Genomic DNA, 19,400 nt, shown 5'->3' with positions numbered 1-19,400 from the left:
CCGAGGGTCCAAATAGGTTGGCACCTTCACAGCCTTGCTAAGGAGGACAGCAGCTTTGGGCACCAGCAGCAGAGACCACAGCTACGTCCCAGGAACTTCCTACCCCCGCTCAACAGCCAGATCAGGAAAGCAATCCCAGGCCAAAGATGCTCTGTCTCCCAGCACAGACCAGCCAGCAACAACCCTGCACAGGCAGGACAAGAACACGTTTCTCCTTCACAATGCAAATGCAGGAGGAGATCAGGCCAGGACACTTAAGTTTGTATATGAACAACTTTATTTAAGTATGCTGGGCACCACCAGGCAACATGGTTTGGACAGTGTGCGAGGGTACAGTCAGGCAGATCAAACGAATGCAAGATTGGAGACGGCACCTTTCTGTCCTGTCGCGGTAGTTTACAAAATGGAGCACTGCTGCTTCTGCAAGGGCAACGGAGGGGCTGGGGAAAGGGACAAAGATCACTGGCACTGCCTGCGCTGCCTGGGGCATGCGGTAAGTGAACGGAGGTGGGTTTGCTTCCTCCTCTTTGCACATTGCAACGAACCAGCAAGAACGCAACTGATTTTCTTCCAACAGAACAAGGCTGAGCATCGGCAGCTCTTCTTTACATGATGGGTTCTTGCTTAAAAACACAATCTGACCTGATGGGAGTAGGTGAACAAGCAACCTGGCCTCATCGGGGAGCAAACCACCAAACCTGCCTACCTGGAGCCTCCTCAAGGCCAGCAGTGAGCCCTGAGAGCACGCTTCCCGCAGGGGCAGCGCACTGCTTACCTACATTCATGCCAACTGACGCAGCACACTAACGGCATCAGGTAAAGCTTCCCATTGCTGCGTCTGTTGGCCCAAGCGAGCACACRCCACCAATATGGCACTAAATGGGTGACCCCAGGCTGCTCTGCCACAAGCGCGTCTGCAATGCTCCCTGCAAGCCAGAGAAGCCCATTTGCCAAAGCTGCTGCAGCCCTGCAGCTCTTACCCCATCTTGGCTCTTGAGAGTGACCCCAATGTGACGTGGAAATGAACAGAAAGGAAGGGAACAAGGAAGAACTTCCATCAAGCAACTGAGTCCACTGCTGATGCCAGGTACTGCAACATATAACTACACCATTTACACTAAAGGCTGTGGTAGGTACAGCTTTCTGCTGGGTTGGGGGTTTCTGCCCCCCAACCTCTTCTTGTGGCTCTGGAAGACAGCAGAGTCATTTGGAGGATCACGGTAGCTTACAAAGCAGAGTGGAAACAAAGCGTGCCATCAGATGGGGCTGGTTTCCAATGCTCTGCCTTGCTGGGATGGCAAGACCAATTTATCAGGCAGATGCTGCATAAACAGCTGCACCAACTAACCACACTCACAAGGGAGACTATTGACATTCATGGTCAAATAGAGGAAGAATTCATTTATGTATGTTCTGCCCCAGAAGAATATCTGGGTTATGGCTAGAGAATACTTAACAAGCAATGGATTTACATAGCTGTGAATCCAGGCAGATAATATGAAAGCTCCATGTTTACCTTTAAGTCAGTTTATGCTCTGCATGGGGAGACAGACAACCATCATAACCAACACCAGTGTCTTGCCTTTCTAGTGCACTCTTCCTGTTCTGCCTGCTAGGAGCTACCTGGCCTCTCTGCCTAGCAGAAACACAGCTCTACAGCTGGCAAGGACACTTGATACACAATCCCACCACCTTCCCCTTGCTTCAGCAGACACTGCCTGCCTGTGAAGCAAGACATGGCCAGAGAACTCCCTTAGGAAGCACAAACAGCAGGTTTTGGAGCTAGACAAATTCATGTGCTGCTCCAAGGGGAAGCATCTCCTGTCCCCAGCAAGACATCCTGGCACGACTGTAGAGCCGCCCCACTGAGGAAGACTAGCTGCACCAGTGGCCTGAGCGGCTCTCCCCAGTTCTCAGCCTCCTCCTTTTCCAACATGCAGGATTAACTCTGGAAGAGAAGCCACTGCGTCTGTGTGGGCTTTGAACAGCTGAGGCCTGTCTGAAATAGGAAAAAGACTCTGCAAGCTCATCTTCTGGTAACCACCAGCAACATTAACTCTTCTCCATGGCAACACGGCTGCTCTTCTATTTGAGATGGAAGCTAAAAGCTGGTCTACAGCGGCATGCAAAGGTTAGTGAGATGAAAACCAGCATGCATTTAAAACAACTGTTCTGAAGTAAGTCACCTTTCAGCACTGACTGAGGATCGACTCAATGCCTCTTTTCTACCTCCCTCTGGGATGCACTCATTTGTTCACGTCCACTGCACAGTGAGCACCTTCACACAGGGCCATCGCTGAACAACTCTACACGTAGACGAGCCCTCTGAACAGTCAGCTACATCTCCTGTGCAGGACTGCTTCATAGACACTAGATCCGCACTCTCCTGAGCCGCTGTCGCAGTTGTGTGCCAACTGCACAGACCAGCACACAACACTCCTACTGCAGCTGCCTTCAGCTGTGCCCAAGTCTCGCAATCAGACAGGGGAATACCGATGACAGCAGCCGCCTTAAAATCTGGCTGAACAGCCTCAGCGCCCCTGGAAATACCCTGCTGCGAGGGCTGGCTATGGAGGGCTTGCGCGAGCTGAGGGCAGCTCCTTCCTGCAGCCTGCTCCCGTGGAGACACTTCCCCGGCGGGGAGGTGCCAGTGCAAATCTCCCACTTGCATTTCTAGTGCAGCTGCAGCGATCAGACACGGCTCCACACYGGCTGCGGGCCTGGGGCAGCCGCCCCACTCAGCATCACCACACCCCAGAGCCTTTCAGGACATCTTGCAGCTTTTTCCAGGTGCAGGCATGACAGCGCCCAGATGTTAACAGGGACACACTAATACATGCAGTAAATGTTGCAATAGCATAATGGTGAAGTACAGAGGTTTACAGCCCCTCTTAAACATACTGAGTGGGGCTATACCACAGGCATGTCACATATGTGTAAGATCACTGCATTTTACTATCAGGCTCTGTTTTCCACAAGTGCAGACTTTTTAATATTCTCTCCCTCCTCCCACACCCACTTTTTAATAATAAGCACAAGGTCCACATTTGTGTCTTTGAGGGAGGCAGATGGCTTTTATATTGAAGAATGAAAACCACTAACATATTCTAACTCTGGAGGGGGAAGTCTCAGAATATCCATGAAGGATCTAAACTAAAAGCAGGTGGCTGGAAAAAAAAAAACCCTAACCCCCCAAACAAAACAAAACCTTAAACAGCTCCAAATCACAAACACACCTGTGCCCCTCTGGTTACAATGGTCACAGGCGTGGAAAATGCTCTGGGTCCCCCTCTTCTGCTTAAATAACTCTCCCCAGTTGGAGTTCCCGTTACACCAGTTTGGCTGTACGTAGGTATAAAACCTACTGGACTGACCCCATGTGCTGCTGCCTCGATGTCTAATAGTCAAGGGCCTAAAAGGTAGGATATTTGGTTTTCAGCAGCAGTCATAAAAAAAAGAAAACAAACCAACACTGAAAAAAATAAAGAGCACCAAGTAATGCATAAACATAAGAAAAACAGAATGAAAACAGTGACACACCCCAATGCAAGCAGGTCTGTAGGCCTCACAATCTCTGCAGTAGCAGAGGAGCAGCTAACAGGCGAGTGGAAAGGTGTGAGCAGCACAACAGTACAGCAGAACACAGCCACCACAACACCACTTGCTGCTCACAAAGCTGCTGGTAATACCAACATACTAATACAATTTATTGTCCTCTCATTTAGTGCATTCATAGAGAACAGCGAGACTCCCTAAAGAACAGGTACCAAGAAGTGTTGCAGAGCTGACTGGTTATTATGCTAAGCATGTGTGCTATAAATATTAGTGTTAGCATCAAACAATGGACAGCTTGGTAGTAGGTGTGCAGAGAAGACCTGAAGCAGGGTTCCCAGGTGCTGTGGTCAGTATTTGAGATATCCCCAGACATTTAAATAAATAAAACAATTCTAACATTACAATGCACCTTTCCAATTATTATTTTGCCCCAGAATGGATAAAATACAAGAGTCATGCCTAGCTGAAAATGGATGGTCCTTTTGCCCTGACATGGCAGGRAGGAGGGAAACACAGCCTCAACTCTGACAGAGAAAGAGGGCGAGAACTCAGTGCTGTAAACCTTGGCAGATTGAGGGGAAGCACACGAGTGCCTCTGTCCCCACTCTGGGGCACTTGCTTCCAGAGGAGAAAAGTTATTTAAAACAAGGTACGAGAAAATAACCGTCTAGTACAATGAGAGCTGATGAGAGATTGCTTTGTTCTACTCCATGCAATACAAACTAAGTCCTATCACCAACTTCTCCAGCCGTGGTCCAGACCCACGCATCAGGCTAAGAAGTTACACACACGCGCGCACGCACTCATACTTACACACCAAAAACAGTGGGCAAAGGGGCTTAACTGCTCAGAATGTGCTTTCTCTTAATAAAAAAAATACATTAAAAACAACTTAAAAAAATCCAATGACGGTGAAGACACTGATGAAGAAGTAAGTAGCTACAGGGCCTCAGCAACATATTTCCAGACAATCCACCCACTGGATTCAGGCTAACTAAAGCCTGGGTGAGCAGTTTGCAGTGGTTGGCTCCCTTCCTGTGTGCTAGGCAGTTTCTAAGCTGTTCCCTTTTGTTGTTTTTTTCTTCTTTTTTTTTTTTTAACTGTGACAATTATGATCATAACACAGAAATTCAAGGAGTGAAATGAAAAAGGAAAGGACTGTTCTTGGAGAAATTCAGACTGGTATTTTCTCCTTTCCATTAAAAAAAAACAACAAAAAATAAAATAAAAAAAGGTAGTAGTACTAATATAACCCTCCTGCTGCTGTTGTCTTTGCTCAGTGACATCGGGGCATGCTGGCGCGCACACACACACACACAGGCAGCTCTCAGACACTCGGACTCAGAAAAGCGAGTTTAGAACTGAAGTGAGTCTCCAGAGGAGACTGAGGACGGGTCCCAGGGCTAGAAGGTTTTTCGGTGGATGGCACGAGCTCMGTCTTCTTCATACTCCTTTTTCGAAACCCACATTTTCTTAAAGGTGTCCAGTGAGGCCAGGATGGAGCCACTGGGGAGAGATGGGCAATATGTTAGAGGTTAAAGGAAAATGTTGGGCCTGCTCTCACTACAACTCTGCAGCGAGTTGTTTCTACAGCGTAATGCTTCCAGGCTTCAGTGAAGTGTCTAGGCCCTTGGTTCCCTACAGCAGAAATGCTCTCTGGACAACTCCTGGCCTTCTGGAACTGAGCTTAGTTCTCCCAGTCAGCAGCAAAGATGTACACACAAGGGGAAACATGCCTAGAGCCTCTGCCCTAACAAATTTACTACCTATGAGTTTGTTCTACCTCAAGCTGGATATTAAGACTAGCAACACAACAAGAAAAATTAACAGGTCCAGCAAGAGCCTTAAGGAGGTAAAAGGCAAAGGGGTTCATGGTGCAGATGGAGACAGGCTCATTAACCAGGCCGGACTGAGCACCGCTGCGCCTGGCTGAGTGATGAACTCTCCAGACATGCAGCACCAAGAAGGGACAACACAGCGTGAGCCAACAGGCTGCAACTCCCTGGCTGTCATCCCACAGCAAGACACATCACTGTGTGGTACGTACCCAATCCACGTGGAATATAATCTCTCCTGAGGAGCTGATATCTGGGGGAAAGAGAGGTTCAGTTAGTACTTTCCCAAAATCTAGCCAGCTCCTCCTGAGATGCCACCCTACTTCACCCTGGCTGACAGCTGACAAAATGGGTGTGAGCTGTTCCACCAGACAGATACCCAGCAGGTCACCTCCAGAACAACCTCTGTGGGCCAGGATCCCGGCTCCTCTGACAGCATGACCGTGACAGCAGATACTGTTGGGCTGTCCCAGGAAAGCCATGACTGGTTTGAAGCACAGGGCAGCTGCACTCTCAGCATGGTTCTTTCAGGAGGGCCAGGGCCACAAAACTACATGCATTATCTGCGATAAACAACCAAGAGATTGCTCCTACCCTTATTTTGACGTCCTTGGGGGCTAGTTTCTTCACTTCGCTCAAGAGCCTGTCACCAAAACCTATGTAAGACAGGAAACGTGCAGTCTGAGCCCCTCAGCAAAGTCCCAAGTTACATCTACCAACAATGTGACAATGTCCCATGCAGCCCTATTCGACTATCCCTCTCCAGGTCTCACACACAGCACAGTCTGGGGAGTCACAGCCAGAGAGACAAGAGGGACAACATGATTTTGTCTCACTCAGCCCTCTAAACACTAGCAAAACAGGCTCTATCTCTCAGCAGCATTTTGAGATGAGCAAACAAGATTTTTAGCTAGGATCACAGGTATGCCAGTTCCCTCTTCCTTCCCTCCACATTCCTCCCACATACCAGCCTACAGATTGAGTGGGGAGACCCATAGCTATCTGGAGATATCCACCTGTGGATAAAAGGCTGACAAGTCCTGGCAGAGGATATCCTTAAGCCAGTGGGGGCCAGCTAGGGACAGGTATACCTGGCTGTTAGTGCCCTGGCAGAACCTGATAGCAAGCAGGATGCGTCCATGATTGTCATCACTCAACCTCTTCTTCTCAAGCAATGCAAGAAAGCAGCCACTAAGGGGTACCCTGGGAAGCACAACAGGGGAAGACATCCCTATTGCTGTGCTCTACGAAAGCTTGGGATCCCCATCGCTGGTGGCAATTAGACATTTGGAGTCTGATTTCTTAGCATGGAGAACTCCGGCCCTAAGAATTTGTCCTCTTTCCTCACACTCCTCAGCTCTCCCATCATGAGGGGGACAAGTGGGAAGCTGGCTTTCTGCATATGTGTTGCTGACATATCACAGCAGCAGGACTGCTGGACTCTCTCAGGCACTAGGGACGTAAGGGAACCTCAGGAGCTGCAAAAGCCTTTTAGGTAACTAGTGCTGAACAGGACTAGCAGAAATGAACATGCCTATTCAGTCCTGACAGGGGCAGAGTGACAGAAAGGAAAAGATAAAAGCCCCCCAAACCCAAGGAGTGATGTGATGTACAAGGGCAGAAGTGTCTTGGATGCCCAGAAGAGTATCACTAGGAATAAGAAAATTAGGGAGTGAGAAGCAAAGTCTGCTGCTGCTCACAGTGACACCCCTGAAAGCAGAGTCCCCACAGCCCTCACCACACAGGACAAATTGTGTGATCCAGGACATCTTCCCAGTTTTGCATGAAAAAGCGGCATGGTACGTCACACCCTACTGAAAGAAGAGAGGCAGGAACCTTTGAAAAGCGTAGAGCCTCCAGACAGCACGATGTTGGAGAACAGCGTTCGCCTCAGGTCCATGTCCGACTTCTGAATGGCAAAAACCAGCACCTCATGGAGCCCTTCACATTCCTCCCCTATCAGGTCTGGCCGGAACAGGAGCTCYGGGGCTCGGAAACGGGCAGGGCCAATCTGCAAGGAGAGAAATTACCACAGTGGGAAAGAGAAATAAGCATGGTTCAGTTCACTGTCTATAGCCTCAAGTTTGGGCCTTTCTTTCTTAGGTGAAACTTCCAAGTAACAAAGTTTCTCAGACATTCATACTATATCACTAGCTCCCAAGTGACCACCAGTTTGGCCTACTGCCCAAATAACTAAGGCACCATTTCCATTTTGCAGTTGAAAGAGAGAAACTTGCTCAGCTCCATATAGCAGGTCAATGTCAGAGGAGGGAGCAGATCCACACCTGGTGCTGGAGGTAAGACCTGTATATCTTCTCCTTCAACCATTCTATAGAAGGAGTATTCCTATGCCACTCTTCAAGGCAACTCTTTCTGGACCTCTACACAAGATAAAAGCCACATATAAAACTGCCGCTGGATTTGCAGTGAGCTGATACCTACTCACACTCCGTACCTGATCTGCATGAAGATTTGCTAGATCAGAGCCTGCACTCAAACAGCTCAGAGTCCCCATGGTCTTCTCTATCTTTACTCAGGACCCAGTAGAAGCAGTGAGATTTCTAATAATATTTGCATCCCCCTAAAAATTCTAGTGCCCCAGTCAGCAGTTTGGGATGAGTTCTGGCCTTAAGATAATCGTCTCCACCTAGTACTGCATTAAGTTTCCCACCACTAGGCAGAGGGCTATCCTGGAAAACCTGTGCTTCACATTAGGAATCTTCTGACATGTGTCCTTACAAACCTCAATGGTGCTGCCATCTGGCAGGTAGTACTGAGCCTTCTCGGTCTCCAGAGTCTCATCCTTCTGGGGGTTTATTGACAGGTAACAGGCACGCTAGAGAGGAAAGAGTCAGGGAAAGGGAAATGAGAAAGGCAAACCCAAATGCTTCTGATAAAATACTTTTCTCACTATAAAAAGTTATTTAAAAGCTAAATCCAAGCGTCCTTCTGGGGAGACTAATTTCAACAGCCTTTCGTGCTGGGGAAAAAAACCTCTTATTTAGGGTCCACGTCAGGAAAAACACCTTTATCTGCCCATCACACTACAGCCCCACGCGAGGACTACAGACACCAGACTGTTCACATTCCCTCTCGCAGCTGCTCTCCTCGTCTCCAGCTTTTTCTCTAGCACAGATGGGGTAACTATCCTGTGAACACTTCTAACCTGCTCTAGCACAGAGTAGAACAATCACTTTAAACACCTTTAATGGCATTAACCATGTAGAGACATGGTTTTAGGTAACTTTGCAATGGATTAACAGCATGAACCAAATCTATTGTTGCATTTCAACAGAGGAATGATAATTAATAGCCAACAGCAAAAATCTCCTAACGTGATCTAAGCTGATCACTTCCCATTGTCCAGCTATATGCTAAGTTAACAAGAAACATGTTGTGACTTTTCAAATTCCTTTAGCATCCAGTATTGTTTCTTCAACAGTAAGTTTTGCTATTCCAAATTGCTATCATTTGTGGATTAAAAATAAAATAAAAATGCTTGCACTGAAGTAGGTATTAAGTGTTCCCCTTTGTACAGTAATTTCTACTTTAGACTTTTCAACATCACCTGATTTCTTTCATGACTTTTTTCCCTTTTTAAAAAATCTGGAGTCAGACAGATCCCTACAGATCACAAACGGCTTTTAGGACTCAGAAATCCCAATGTCCAGGGTCCTGGATTCGTGCTTGCTAGAGTGCATTCACACCACGTTTATAAGCTTTTCAGAAGCAGGAAAATTGCCAACACAAAAAGTGATGTTCATCCCCTCAGATTCGCAATAAAGTCACAAGCAGGCACCAGCATCAACAGAAATCTCACTGCAAGCTCCAGGCTCTGATAACCTAGACATTTACGCCACTTTCCCCAGCTAAAATTAATGTTAACACAAAGCAAAAGGTGCAAGTTGGAGAGTGAACATCAAGTTGTTTGCTCTCTCCTTCAACACTCTCACTGGTGTGCGTAGGCAGTACGCAAAGCAGGACTTGGCTCCCTTTCCCCTGCTCCTTGTTTCCCTAAGTGTAAAGTTCACAGAAAAGATCACACTTGTGCAATATGTTGTGCTCAACCATCAGCACAAGCTCTTTTAATGGTTTCATCCCCCAAGATGTAGAGGGAGCCCTGGCCATTTATAAACGTATTTCCAAAGAGTACAAGCCTCTTGCTTTGTCCTGTAAGGCCTTTTACATGGCAATTGCTGCTTGTCCGAAACAGGCTTCTTCTGAAGCAGAGAGTTCTCTAGCAAGCCTCTAAGCACTAGATCTTCTGGTCTACAGATGTTGCCATATCTGCCACATCAGCTTTTTCTCTCATTCAGCAATCAGCATTTGTAGAACAGAGAGCAACTGCCAGGTTCCCCGCTACAACCCTATGAACTCTCCTGCTCCAGGCACCAGGCAGAAGCCGTTCAGCTGTACCACAACGTGAAGCACAGGCACTGCTCCCCCAGCACAGCCACACCGAACTGCAGCCTTGCAGAACAAGCCAAGTATTTCCATTATGGTCCCTTGCGGGCAGGTCACAGGCTGACGGACAGCTTGCTAGCGCTCCCAAGCCTGGCCCAGGCTGCTGACTCAGCCCAGAGTTATCTGCAGCAGTTACAGCATGTGATGGGGCTGACAGCACGCAGCAGTCACAGTCGGGACTGACCTGAGGACTGATCCCATGTACTGGGGGCACAGATGCATAAGCAGCACTCGGTCACGCAAGGCCTTGCCGAAACCAGACAGCAACCTGCCTGTCTGAGGACTGCGATGCAGCAAAGCCACTGTGAGCGGTCACCATCTCAGGGCTACCATTCACTGTCCCACCTGTGTCCCCCTCTCACGGCATATAACAGAAGCCAAGGTAACAGCCTTGCTAGGTATCATCAGACCCAGAGAAACCGCAGCATAGATAAATGCAAAACAACAGACACTGAACCACCAGCCTTGTCTGCGCCCCAGTGCGAACAGCCCTTCAGTATGGATTAGATGTGACCCTGACTGCAAGTCTCCCTCAGGTCAGGGAAGACAGAAGGGTGAGCTGTAGAGCTAGGGAGGCTGGCACTTCCCACAGCGTCTCAGAGTCGTGGCTTCCCTGGAGTAGAAATCCCTCCTCAGTAAAGAACAGAAACAGGCAGGTATGTCACCTCCTTGATGGTCTTGACAATCTCAAACTCTGAGGATGTGTGGAAGTCATAGCCTTCCTTCCGGAGATAGAGACGCAGGAAGCGGGAGACATCACGGCCAGCAATGTCAATCCGCATGATGGAGTGGGGCATGGCAAAGCCTTCATAGATAGGGACTGCATGGGTAACGCCATCCCCGGAGTCCAGAACCACTCCTGTAGTCCTCCCAGTAGCATAGCTAGCAAAGAAGAAAACAATCAAGTCAGAACAAGCAATTCAAAGTGAGCCCCAAGCAAGCGGCACACCCAGGCACAGCTCAGGAAGCAGAGAATTCACGCAAAAAGGGGCTAAAAACCCCTACTTCTCATCACAATTCAGCAAATCCCTGTAAACTATTACAGAAATTAAAATTGAAGTTCAGTTCCTGCTTGAAAGGGGGATGAGTTAAACATCAGCGTGGACTTCCCTGGGATCTTTGGTTCATGAGAAAATGGATTTCAAAGCAACATTTCACAAGGGCAAATCGAAGAGGAAAGGCACTTACAGGCTGAGCACAGCTTGCATGGAGATGAAGAGTGCTGGCACATTGAAGGTCTCAAAAAACACTTCAGCAGCACGTTCTCTGTTCTTGCGTGGGTTTAGGGGTGCTTCTGTCAGCAGCACAGGATGCTGGTTAAAAAAAAAAAAAAAAAAGGAAGGAGCCATGCTGTAAAACAACCAGGAGGCACCTAGGTGTGTGTTCCTGAAAAATTTCTGCTTGTTCACTTCAGGAACCACCGGTGCAAGACAACAGATAGAAGGGAGTAATTTCAGCTAGTGAGCTGCATTAGACCGTGAATAATTTCTAGTAAGTTGGAGGACCAGCAGGGCTCTGGTCTAGTTATAAAGAAGTCCTAGGAAATCTAGTCTGTGAGCAATTCTGTTCCAGGAGGATGAACAAGATGACTCTCAATACCAAGAGTCCAGCCAGACTGCCCAAAAAACAGACTCTAAGAATGGGTGATGGCATATGCTCTTAGCAAGAGGAGGCAGAAATATTCCTATTCCACTACAGGACCCATCATTCTCAGTTATTTAATAATCTCTTGATTATTTTATTTTTGGTTATTTCTCTCCAGACCACATGACTGTGGTTTTCTCTTTCCTCACTTCAAATCACATCACTGTTGAGCGGATACACCTGATACACAGGCAGAACAGGAAAGGTTAGGAGTGCTTGGCTTAGAGCAGAATCATTAAAAAGAGTGTGAATAATAAATCTTGAAAGTCAGATTTTTAGTTAGACCAGAACATTAGATCTGGAGAGGAATTCTGCTTGGATACTTTTTATACAGTATCTTCTAGAAGATGAAAAAGCCTAATTTATCAACAGATACATTTAGAGATTCTGCAGAAGAGCACAGGGAAAGTCACAAGTCCTTCCTGGAGTTCACAGGCTCCTGGTGTTATACAAACAGATGAATGAAGCCTGTGGCCATTACCCAATGAGATATCTCACCTCCTCCGAGAATGTCTGAAGCTGGTCTTTCGAATAGACATACTGCCAAATGCGCTCCATGTCATTCCAGTCCTTCACTATGCCATGTTCCATCGGGTATCGGATTGAGAGGAGACCTCTGTGCTCCTGACCAAACAGAAATATCAACACAGCACACTTGTCAGAGACACTCAAACAATCTCATTTCTGAGTGTTACAACTATGATTTAATCTGACAGACTCACTTATTTTCAATTCCACTAAAAGACAACGTGTCTGTAGTGTACAGGGCAAAGACTGAACTTTAATCACAAACACCTTTCCCAGGGAAGTATTCGCAGAGGTTAAACAAGGCCTTTTTATACCGAGTAGGAAGGTCTGGTGTTTGCAGAGCACATTCCATCCCAATAGTTTTCAAGTCATTACACAGACACCCATCAAATGGCATCTTTGTTCTACCAGCTCAGTTGTAACAGAGTGGCATTGGGGAATGCAGTGCAGAGGGCTCATGGAAAATGCGAGACTATGACTATGTGCGGAGAAGAACAGGACTGTGGAAAGCAAGCTTCTTGCCCAGCCCGGGGAGATAAAAGGCAACTAGGATCCAATTCTCAAGTCCACAGTTGAAAAGATGGGGATGTAACCACAGAGACTGTGAAGTAGCCTTGAAAAGGAGAGAGATGGATGGACTTAAAATGAAATGGGACTGAGGGAAAAAGTCTCTGATCAACAGCTTGGGACAGGAATTTCATGAAGCTTCTTGCTTCAGCTTGAACACACTTAAAAGTGAGATCTGTTCTGCTCTTCTTATCTACAGTGATGCCAAAGAACCACATCCCTTTTAAGTGTAGCTGCTACAACTCCTTACTTAGAGCAGCATAGTGAGATAACATGGGTAAGTGCAATAAACAGGTTTTCTTACCTCTGCTTTTGGACCAATGAAAATGTCCCCTTCTAAAGCACCAGCCATAACACGAACATGCTTTGGTCTGCCCACACTAGAACAGAGACAAGAGTATTAATGCTTCTGGAGCGAGAGGCCAGATGTACCCAAGGATTAACGACCTGATGTTGTTCCGTGCACTGACCAGTACTTTCAGCAGTGATGGGAGGCTCTGGGGTCACTACTAGATGCAGACAGATCCAGGTTTGCTCTGCCTGAATTAATCCCTGAATCAGCAGGACAGAAGCCTGCTCAGGCCAGCCACGCTAGCCCTGATGATTCAGGGTTTATTTGTTCCAGCAGTGCCTGGGGTGAACATGGCTAAACTGAGAAAAGGCCTGAGCTGGTAGATCCACATGGTGTTGTTTGACCTCAGATAGGCTTCTCAGATTAGACATTTATAGCCCCATGCTCCACCTCACCATGCAGATGAGTCTGCATTGCTCAGACCACAAATACACTCAAAAACCCCACCCTATTGAAATAAAAGCCAGTGACTACTCAGAGTTCCTGATCCAGCAATCCTTCTTCCAGTAAAACTCCCAGAAAACTTTCAAGAGAGCTTGGCAGGGATCAAGACACCAGACCACACACTGAAGAACTATAAAGGGCTTTACACCTCCCATCCCAAAACCCCCATCCCAACTTTGTCTTGCTCTTTTTTCTTGACCATCTAATGTCTCAAGGCTAAAGGATCCTAAAGCTCTGGTTGTGTACTGAGCCTGACAAAGTGATACATAATCTTTCATAACTTCTTTTTCAGAAAATCCCACTGTGCTTAACAACAGTGATCTCTTCTCCCTGACACCTCTGTGCAGCAGGAAGAACTAGTTTAACTCATGTCTCCAGTTACAACCATGGGACCATTCTTTCCCACTAAGCGTCAAAGAATTGGTACACAGTATTAGTGAGAACTCACCAAGGCCAGTGGAGTACTTACTAGTTTGGAAAGCAGTATTTTGGTATTTGATCACCTGCAAAACCTGCTTTAATCACGCCCGAGCCCTGTGGAAAGAACAGATAATGTTTGAGCTTATCGCCCATTCAGTCACCTTTGCAAATTTTAAAAGAGTAGCAAAGTACATCAGAATTGCCAGATCCCCTCCTTTTTACCAGGAATAAAGCGTCCCGTGGATCTCCAAGCAGGTTTGGGGATGGGAAGGTGCCAGTATGCCAGCTTGGCCACTAGAGGGGAGTAACCAGCACCTTCCCTGCCAGCAGCACATCACCACCAGCATGATCACCCCAAGGTGCCCAGTACTGCTCTGTGTGCACACCCGAGTGCTGCTCCCAACGGACAACAAACATTTTAGCACCCAAAGCTGTTGCTTACATGGAGTGTTAGGGATCCAGGAGGCCCACTAGCTCTGCAGTTTTCTGATTTATCTTAAATGCTCTCTGGGTAGAGGAGATTATTTCATAAAGTCTAGCAACAGCAGCCAAACCTCGCCCATCTGGATGGCTCCAGGGCCTACTTCTAAGAAGGGAGGATGAAGGTTGTAGGCTTCTCAGAAGAAGTGGCCTTGGAGAGGATGGAGGGAGGGCGGATAAAGTCAGAGAAGGGAGTGGGAAAGAACCATGTGAAGTGGATTGGAGTTGAGACTAAGGAAAAGAAGTTCAGGCAGTGGACAAGCTAGATACAGCTAAGGAGGCAGGTCATGGAAACCTGATCAAAAGAAGACACTAGAAACCAGACCTGAATGGGGTCTGGAAGCAACAAAGGTCCCAGTCAGACAGCGAGAGGAAGGGCTGGAGGCAGGAAAAGCCGCTGACAGGATATGGCTTGTTTGTTTAAAAGGGACAAGGAAGAAGAGATTAGGAGGCAAGTTGCGTGGTACTGCAGTCAGGCAGGAGCGACTCGCAGAAGCCTTCTGTAACTTTCAAAGCAGCGCAAGCACCAAACACGAAGCGAGTAAAACCAGCCACAGAGAGACCCTGGCAGGGCCTAAGTGCCAAGCATCTGGCCCCACAGCTTCTGTGCCTGTCGGTGTCATCCGGAGGCATCCACGAAACCCAATCATCGATGGGTATCTGTGCGGAATCCTTCCCCTCCTCTGCTTCCTCTCCTTGTGCAGACGAACGACATCTTGAAACAACGAGCAGCGTGCAGGAACACCCAAGTTTCCCTAAGGAGTGGACTTTCATGGGATCTCCTCAGATAAGTCATTTCACTGATAATCCCAAACTACCACAGGAGCGAGGTCTTCTGCAGAAAGGGGAGCAGTTCACTTTTATCCTGTACCAGGAGTGAGGCGTGTGAGTTTGCACTGAAGCCAGTGACTAATGAAGCGCCTGCTCACTCTCCAGGATTCAGCAGCAAGACTKCTCTGTTTACAAAACCAGAAAGACATTTTGGCTGCCCCACAGAATTTTAGAAGGACCAGCGTCACAGCTCCTCCACTGCTCTCCCCTCGTCACCACCCCTGCGGGGGTCAGCGTCACTGCTTTCACTCACAGGTCAAACGACCTGCTCAGGGCTCTGCCAGACGAGCTCTGGCACCTCTCGCCGCAACGGTTTCTGATGGTGCCATCCCAGCTGCCAGCCCTGCTCCAGTGCCAGAGGTCACCAGGCGGCGCAGGCTCCGCAGAAAGGAATGCAGCCGGCACCAGCCTCGGCAGGTCACAGCCCTGCACCTTATTCCCCAGTCGCTTCTGTCAGGAGCTTCAGCCGAGGTGCCAGGCTTCGCACAGACCGGGCATGCTCTGCCACCATGGCTGGGCAGTCCTGCCTTAAAACTGCCCGTGAGATTTGCCAGGACTCATCTGTGAGACACGAGCATCAGGAACACTCTGGAAGCCAGACACAGCTAGTTATAAAAGGTATAAAAAGTAAATAGGTTGAATCCTTGTCCCCGTAAGTGCCTGCAGCCATGCTGGCTCCAGGGGCACACCCAAGCCGGCATGGGGCAGGACTGCTCCCTCTGGGCAAGAAGGAGGCAGCTCCAGCTTCCTCTCCGAAGCTCTAAACTAACAGGCACAGATGTGGCAAAGCGGCCTGTGAAGCGTTAAAAGACATCCTTTTAGATAAACTGTCTTCTGGCTATTCACTTCAAAGCAAAGTAACGATTCAAGAATACAAAAATACTATTCTGAGTTTCCTTGCCATAGTCTGTAAACAATCCTTATACCTGGGGGGAAAAAAAATCATCCTTTGTTAAGCCTCGCAGCAAAAAGTTGAATCAAACGCAGCATCGTAACCACATCAGAATACTGTGCTTATTGAATATCTCATTCCAGATAATGACTGATCTTGCTGCCAGCACAGGCTGCTGCTGGGAAGCGGTTTCAGGAGAACAATGATGCTCCTATTTTAACAGGGCAACCGAAACTTCCTTATGCCAGGCCAAAAGTTACCCACAGCGTCCTGGTGAGATTCCCAGCAAGTTATGCATTCTTCGATTTACATACTGAAGTTCAAAGTTAACCAAATGTGTCARTAGTTCAGAACTCTTAGCTGGAGTTGAAGAGGAAAGACTTTTTTGAATATGCCGGTAGGACAGAACTCAAACACAGTTGCACTTCCAAGTGCCTGGGAATAACCCAAGCACAGCTGTTTGCTATCTCCGCACTACAAAGATCTGACAGTGCTTTCTGACCTATTCAGTTTTCCTTGAAAACATTTTACTTCTTTGAAGATGTATGTGTATTGAGTAAGCCTATTTATTATTGCCCAGTTTGAGATTCCTATACAATGAGAGGAAAAGGTTTAAGTGTTGAAATGACCCTGGCTGATTGAAAAAGTTTAAAATAAAGATCCGTTTTTTTTCCCTTTGTTTCAAGTAACCAAATACCATGCATCCTCCCTTCTGCTGAAGTTCTGATTTATTAAAACTTAAAAGAATTCCAAAATTAACATCCTTCCACCAGAACACATCCTGGTTGGCCTTTCATCCTGTGGGATTTGTTGTTGTTGTTTTTGTATCTGAGCAAAAGAATAAAAGAAGAAGAAAGAAATTACATATCAAACTTTAAGGTGAAGGATGATAATCTCACGGAAAATTCTCAGGAGCATCTTAAAGTACCTGAACATGCCCCTTCCACTAGCTCTGTAGCTGACTCAGTTATTGATTTGCTCATCTTGATGTGTTTAGGGCACAAACTTAAATGGAAATCACCAAGAGAGTCAATCCGCTGTGTAGCACTTTTGATGGGACAAGTACATTTCATATTCTTACAACACTATTTTACTAGATGCTCATTTCATAGGAGCAAGAACAAATGAGAGACACAACAGCCCGCAGTGACGGCTCAGCTGTTTAAAATKATACCACCTAGATGACAAAGCCAAATTTTATCCACTTTCATGTAAATGGAGACAATTCCATGGAGGCCAAGGAATTTGTGCTTGCTTAGGCCAGAGCTGAACCACGCTGTCTCTTAACATGTGCTTTACACCCATCAGGGCTCTCAGGCCATTTGTTGTAGTGAGAGCTTCTTGGAGTGCAAGATTGAAACACAAATCTTTAAAAAAATGACTTACTGAAAAGGAAAGAACATGAAGGTTGTATTGCAGGGAAGCTCCAAGCTCTTACYGTACATTTCAAAGCTCTTCCTGCTGGAAACATGAAGCTGAGCATGCTGTTTGGTATGAGAAAATCTGATTCAGTTTTTAGCCACATTCCTTAACGTCCCTTTGGAGCACACTGAGATGCTATAGCAGGGCTGGGACTGGGAGGGCTTGGCTTGTTTATGAGCTCGGACCTCATTTTTCCCTTCCCAGCCTCCCATACACATACACACATGAGACAGGATGACATTCAGCCTTGAAAAAGCTGTCTGCAGCTCTCTGAGGAAGAGCACTCATGAGACAGCAGGAACAGCAGTACTTTCTCTGTGCAGCTTCCACTTCCCGTCTCGCCTTAACTCATGAGAGTACCAAAAATGCAACGTCACCACAAAGCTCCGCAGCTGAGAGCCTGCCAGCATTAAAGGCAGACCTCACAACAACTGCTTCGTTATACCTCTTGCACAGGGAAGGGAAGGGGGGAATTCATTTATCAGAGGGGCAAGAAGGATTATTAGCTTTTATAAGACCAGCTGATAAAATGAGAAAAGAAAGACTAGATTTCAGCCACATGAGCCTGTCTTCGGGCTGAAGCAGGGGCAGCAATCATTGCCCTAAGTAATGCAAGGACAGACTGAAATTAGACGTGGGCTGTTATTACATGACTTCTCACAACAAACTCATCCTCRCAATACCATTATGCCTGCAGAGAACTTAAAACAGTTAGCTAGCCGCTCAGCACCACAGCTGGGTCGATATTAGTCCAGCTATTTCCCAGAGCATCAACCTAACTTACTCTTTAGTCTCCAATAAAGAAGATGCCATATTTTTCTCGTCGCAGTCTGTTCTACAGCTTAATCTTTTCCATTAGACAGTTTTCTTTGGTGTCTAACCTAAATCTCTCTGCCACAATTCCAGAGGAAGACACAACAACAAAACTATATCAGAGAGCTCAAGTTGTAGAGGAAATTGGGCTCAACAATAAAGAAAAGTCAAAAGAATAATCGGCTTGATCCTAGACCTACATTCAATCAGCTCACGAAAAAAAAAAGGAATAGCTTGAGAAGTGCTAGGCTAGCAAGTCCCCATGTCACATGGCAAAAAGATTCAGGAGTAAATAAGATGATGGAGAAAGAAGGGAGCACAAGCACTGACCCTCTGAAACAGCAAAATCTGARTTGCTGGCAGCAGAGGTCAGAAGGGAGGAGCGTGAATGTGTGACTCACTGCACTGAATGAGGCTCCCTCTGAACTATTCCACGCCTTCCCTCCGCCCGCCCCTTCCTCGACAGTCCCTTCTCCTGGGAGGGCAGCCTGGACGGGGACTAATCAGAACTGGACCCAGACCTATCTCGCCAGTGCATGCAGTCACCCTCACGCATCTCCCCGAACTGCCACCCGGACAGGGGGAAGCTCTTCTTTGGGTAGTGAGAAGCATCGTCCGCTAGGATCAGTCATCTGCGGCACCACGCCCCACTGTCAAACTGGAGCTGATGCAAYCCACGCAAGGAGCAGCCCGCCCAGGGGCCCTGCGTCCTGCACGCTCTGACGGAGGGCTGCGCTCGCCGGGTGCCGGCAACCCCTCGGAGCCACCGCCGGGCAGGACGCGCGGCAGCGCGCACGGGTGCAGCGGCGCGCCGGGCCCGCCGGCCCCATTGTCCCCCAGGCACAAAGAGGGACGGGGCGGGGGGAAAGCCCAGCCACTGCTGATGGGCAGCCCGGCCAGCCAATGGGCACAGGTGCCCTCTGCAAGGGCGGGGCGGGACGCGCCCCGCTGAAGCAGGTATAGCGGGCTGCCCCCCGTGACTGACAGCCGCGCCAGCCAATCGGGCCGCCCCGCCATGCCGGGGAGCGGGCACCTCGGCGGCGGCAGGGACCGCTCCCTGCCGGCGAGGGTGAGCGGCCCTCTGGCGGGTGACGGGCAGGCCCCTCAACCAATCGCGGGGCGGGAAAGGCCGGAGGCCCCGCCCACCGGCGCA

At 48.0% G+C, this 19,400-nt stretch overlaps 1 protein-coding gene across 5 annotated transcripts in view; it reads right to left on the bottom strand.

The window, feature by feature from the left end:
• Positions 1–254: 254 nt before the first annotated feature.
• ACTR1A (ARP1 actin related protein 1 homolog A) overlaps positions 255–19,400 on the bottom strand; it is a 19,513-nt gene continuing 367 nt past the window's right edge. Inside the window, exons 2-13 of one of the 5 annotated variants that reach the window (XM_026069733.1) lie at positions 17,399–17,496; positions 14,252–16,840; positions 13,859–13,923; positions 12,898–12,973; positions 11,997–12,122; positions 11,043–11,167; positions 10,520–10,736; positions 8,134–8,226; positions 7,227–7,401; positions 5,985–6,046; positions 5,603–5,643; positions 255–5,061 (exon numbers count right to left, since the gene is read on the bottom strand). In XM_026069733.1, the coding sequence (XP_025925518.1) occupies positions 4,959–5,061; positions 5,603–5,643; positions 5,985–6,046; positions 7,227–7,401; positions 8,134–8,226; positions 10,520–10,736; positions 11,043–11,167; positions 11,997–12,122; positions 12,898–12,945 (990 nt within the window). In that variant the 5' untranslated portion in view covers positions 12,946–12,973; positions 13,859–13,923; positions 14,252–16,840; positions 17,399–17,496 and the 3' untranslated portion in view covers positions 255–4,958. The remainder of the gene's footprint in view (positions 5,062–5,602; positions 5,644–5,984; positions 6,047–7,226; positions 7,402–8,133; positions 8,227–10,519; positions 10,737–11,042; positions 11,168–11,996; positions 12,123–12,897; positions 12,974–13,858; positions 13,924–14,251; positions 16,841–17,398; positions 17,497–19,400) is intronic. The other 4 variants (XM_026069734.1, XM_026069735.1, XM_026069731.1 and 1 more) reach the window with 4 other exon arrangements.

The sequence above is a fragment of the Apteryx rowi genome, unplaced genomic scaffold (assembly GCF_003343035.1).
Source record: "Apteryx rowi isolate R43461 unplaced genomic scaffold, aptRow1 scaffold_3, whole genome shotgun sequence".
NCBI classification, from domain to species: domain Eukaryota; kingdom Metazoa; phylum Chordata; class Aves; order Apterygiformes; family Apterygidae; genus Apteryx; species Apteryx rowi.
This window is presented reverse-complemented; position numbering and strand designations above follow the sequence as displayed.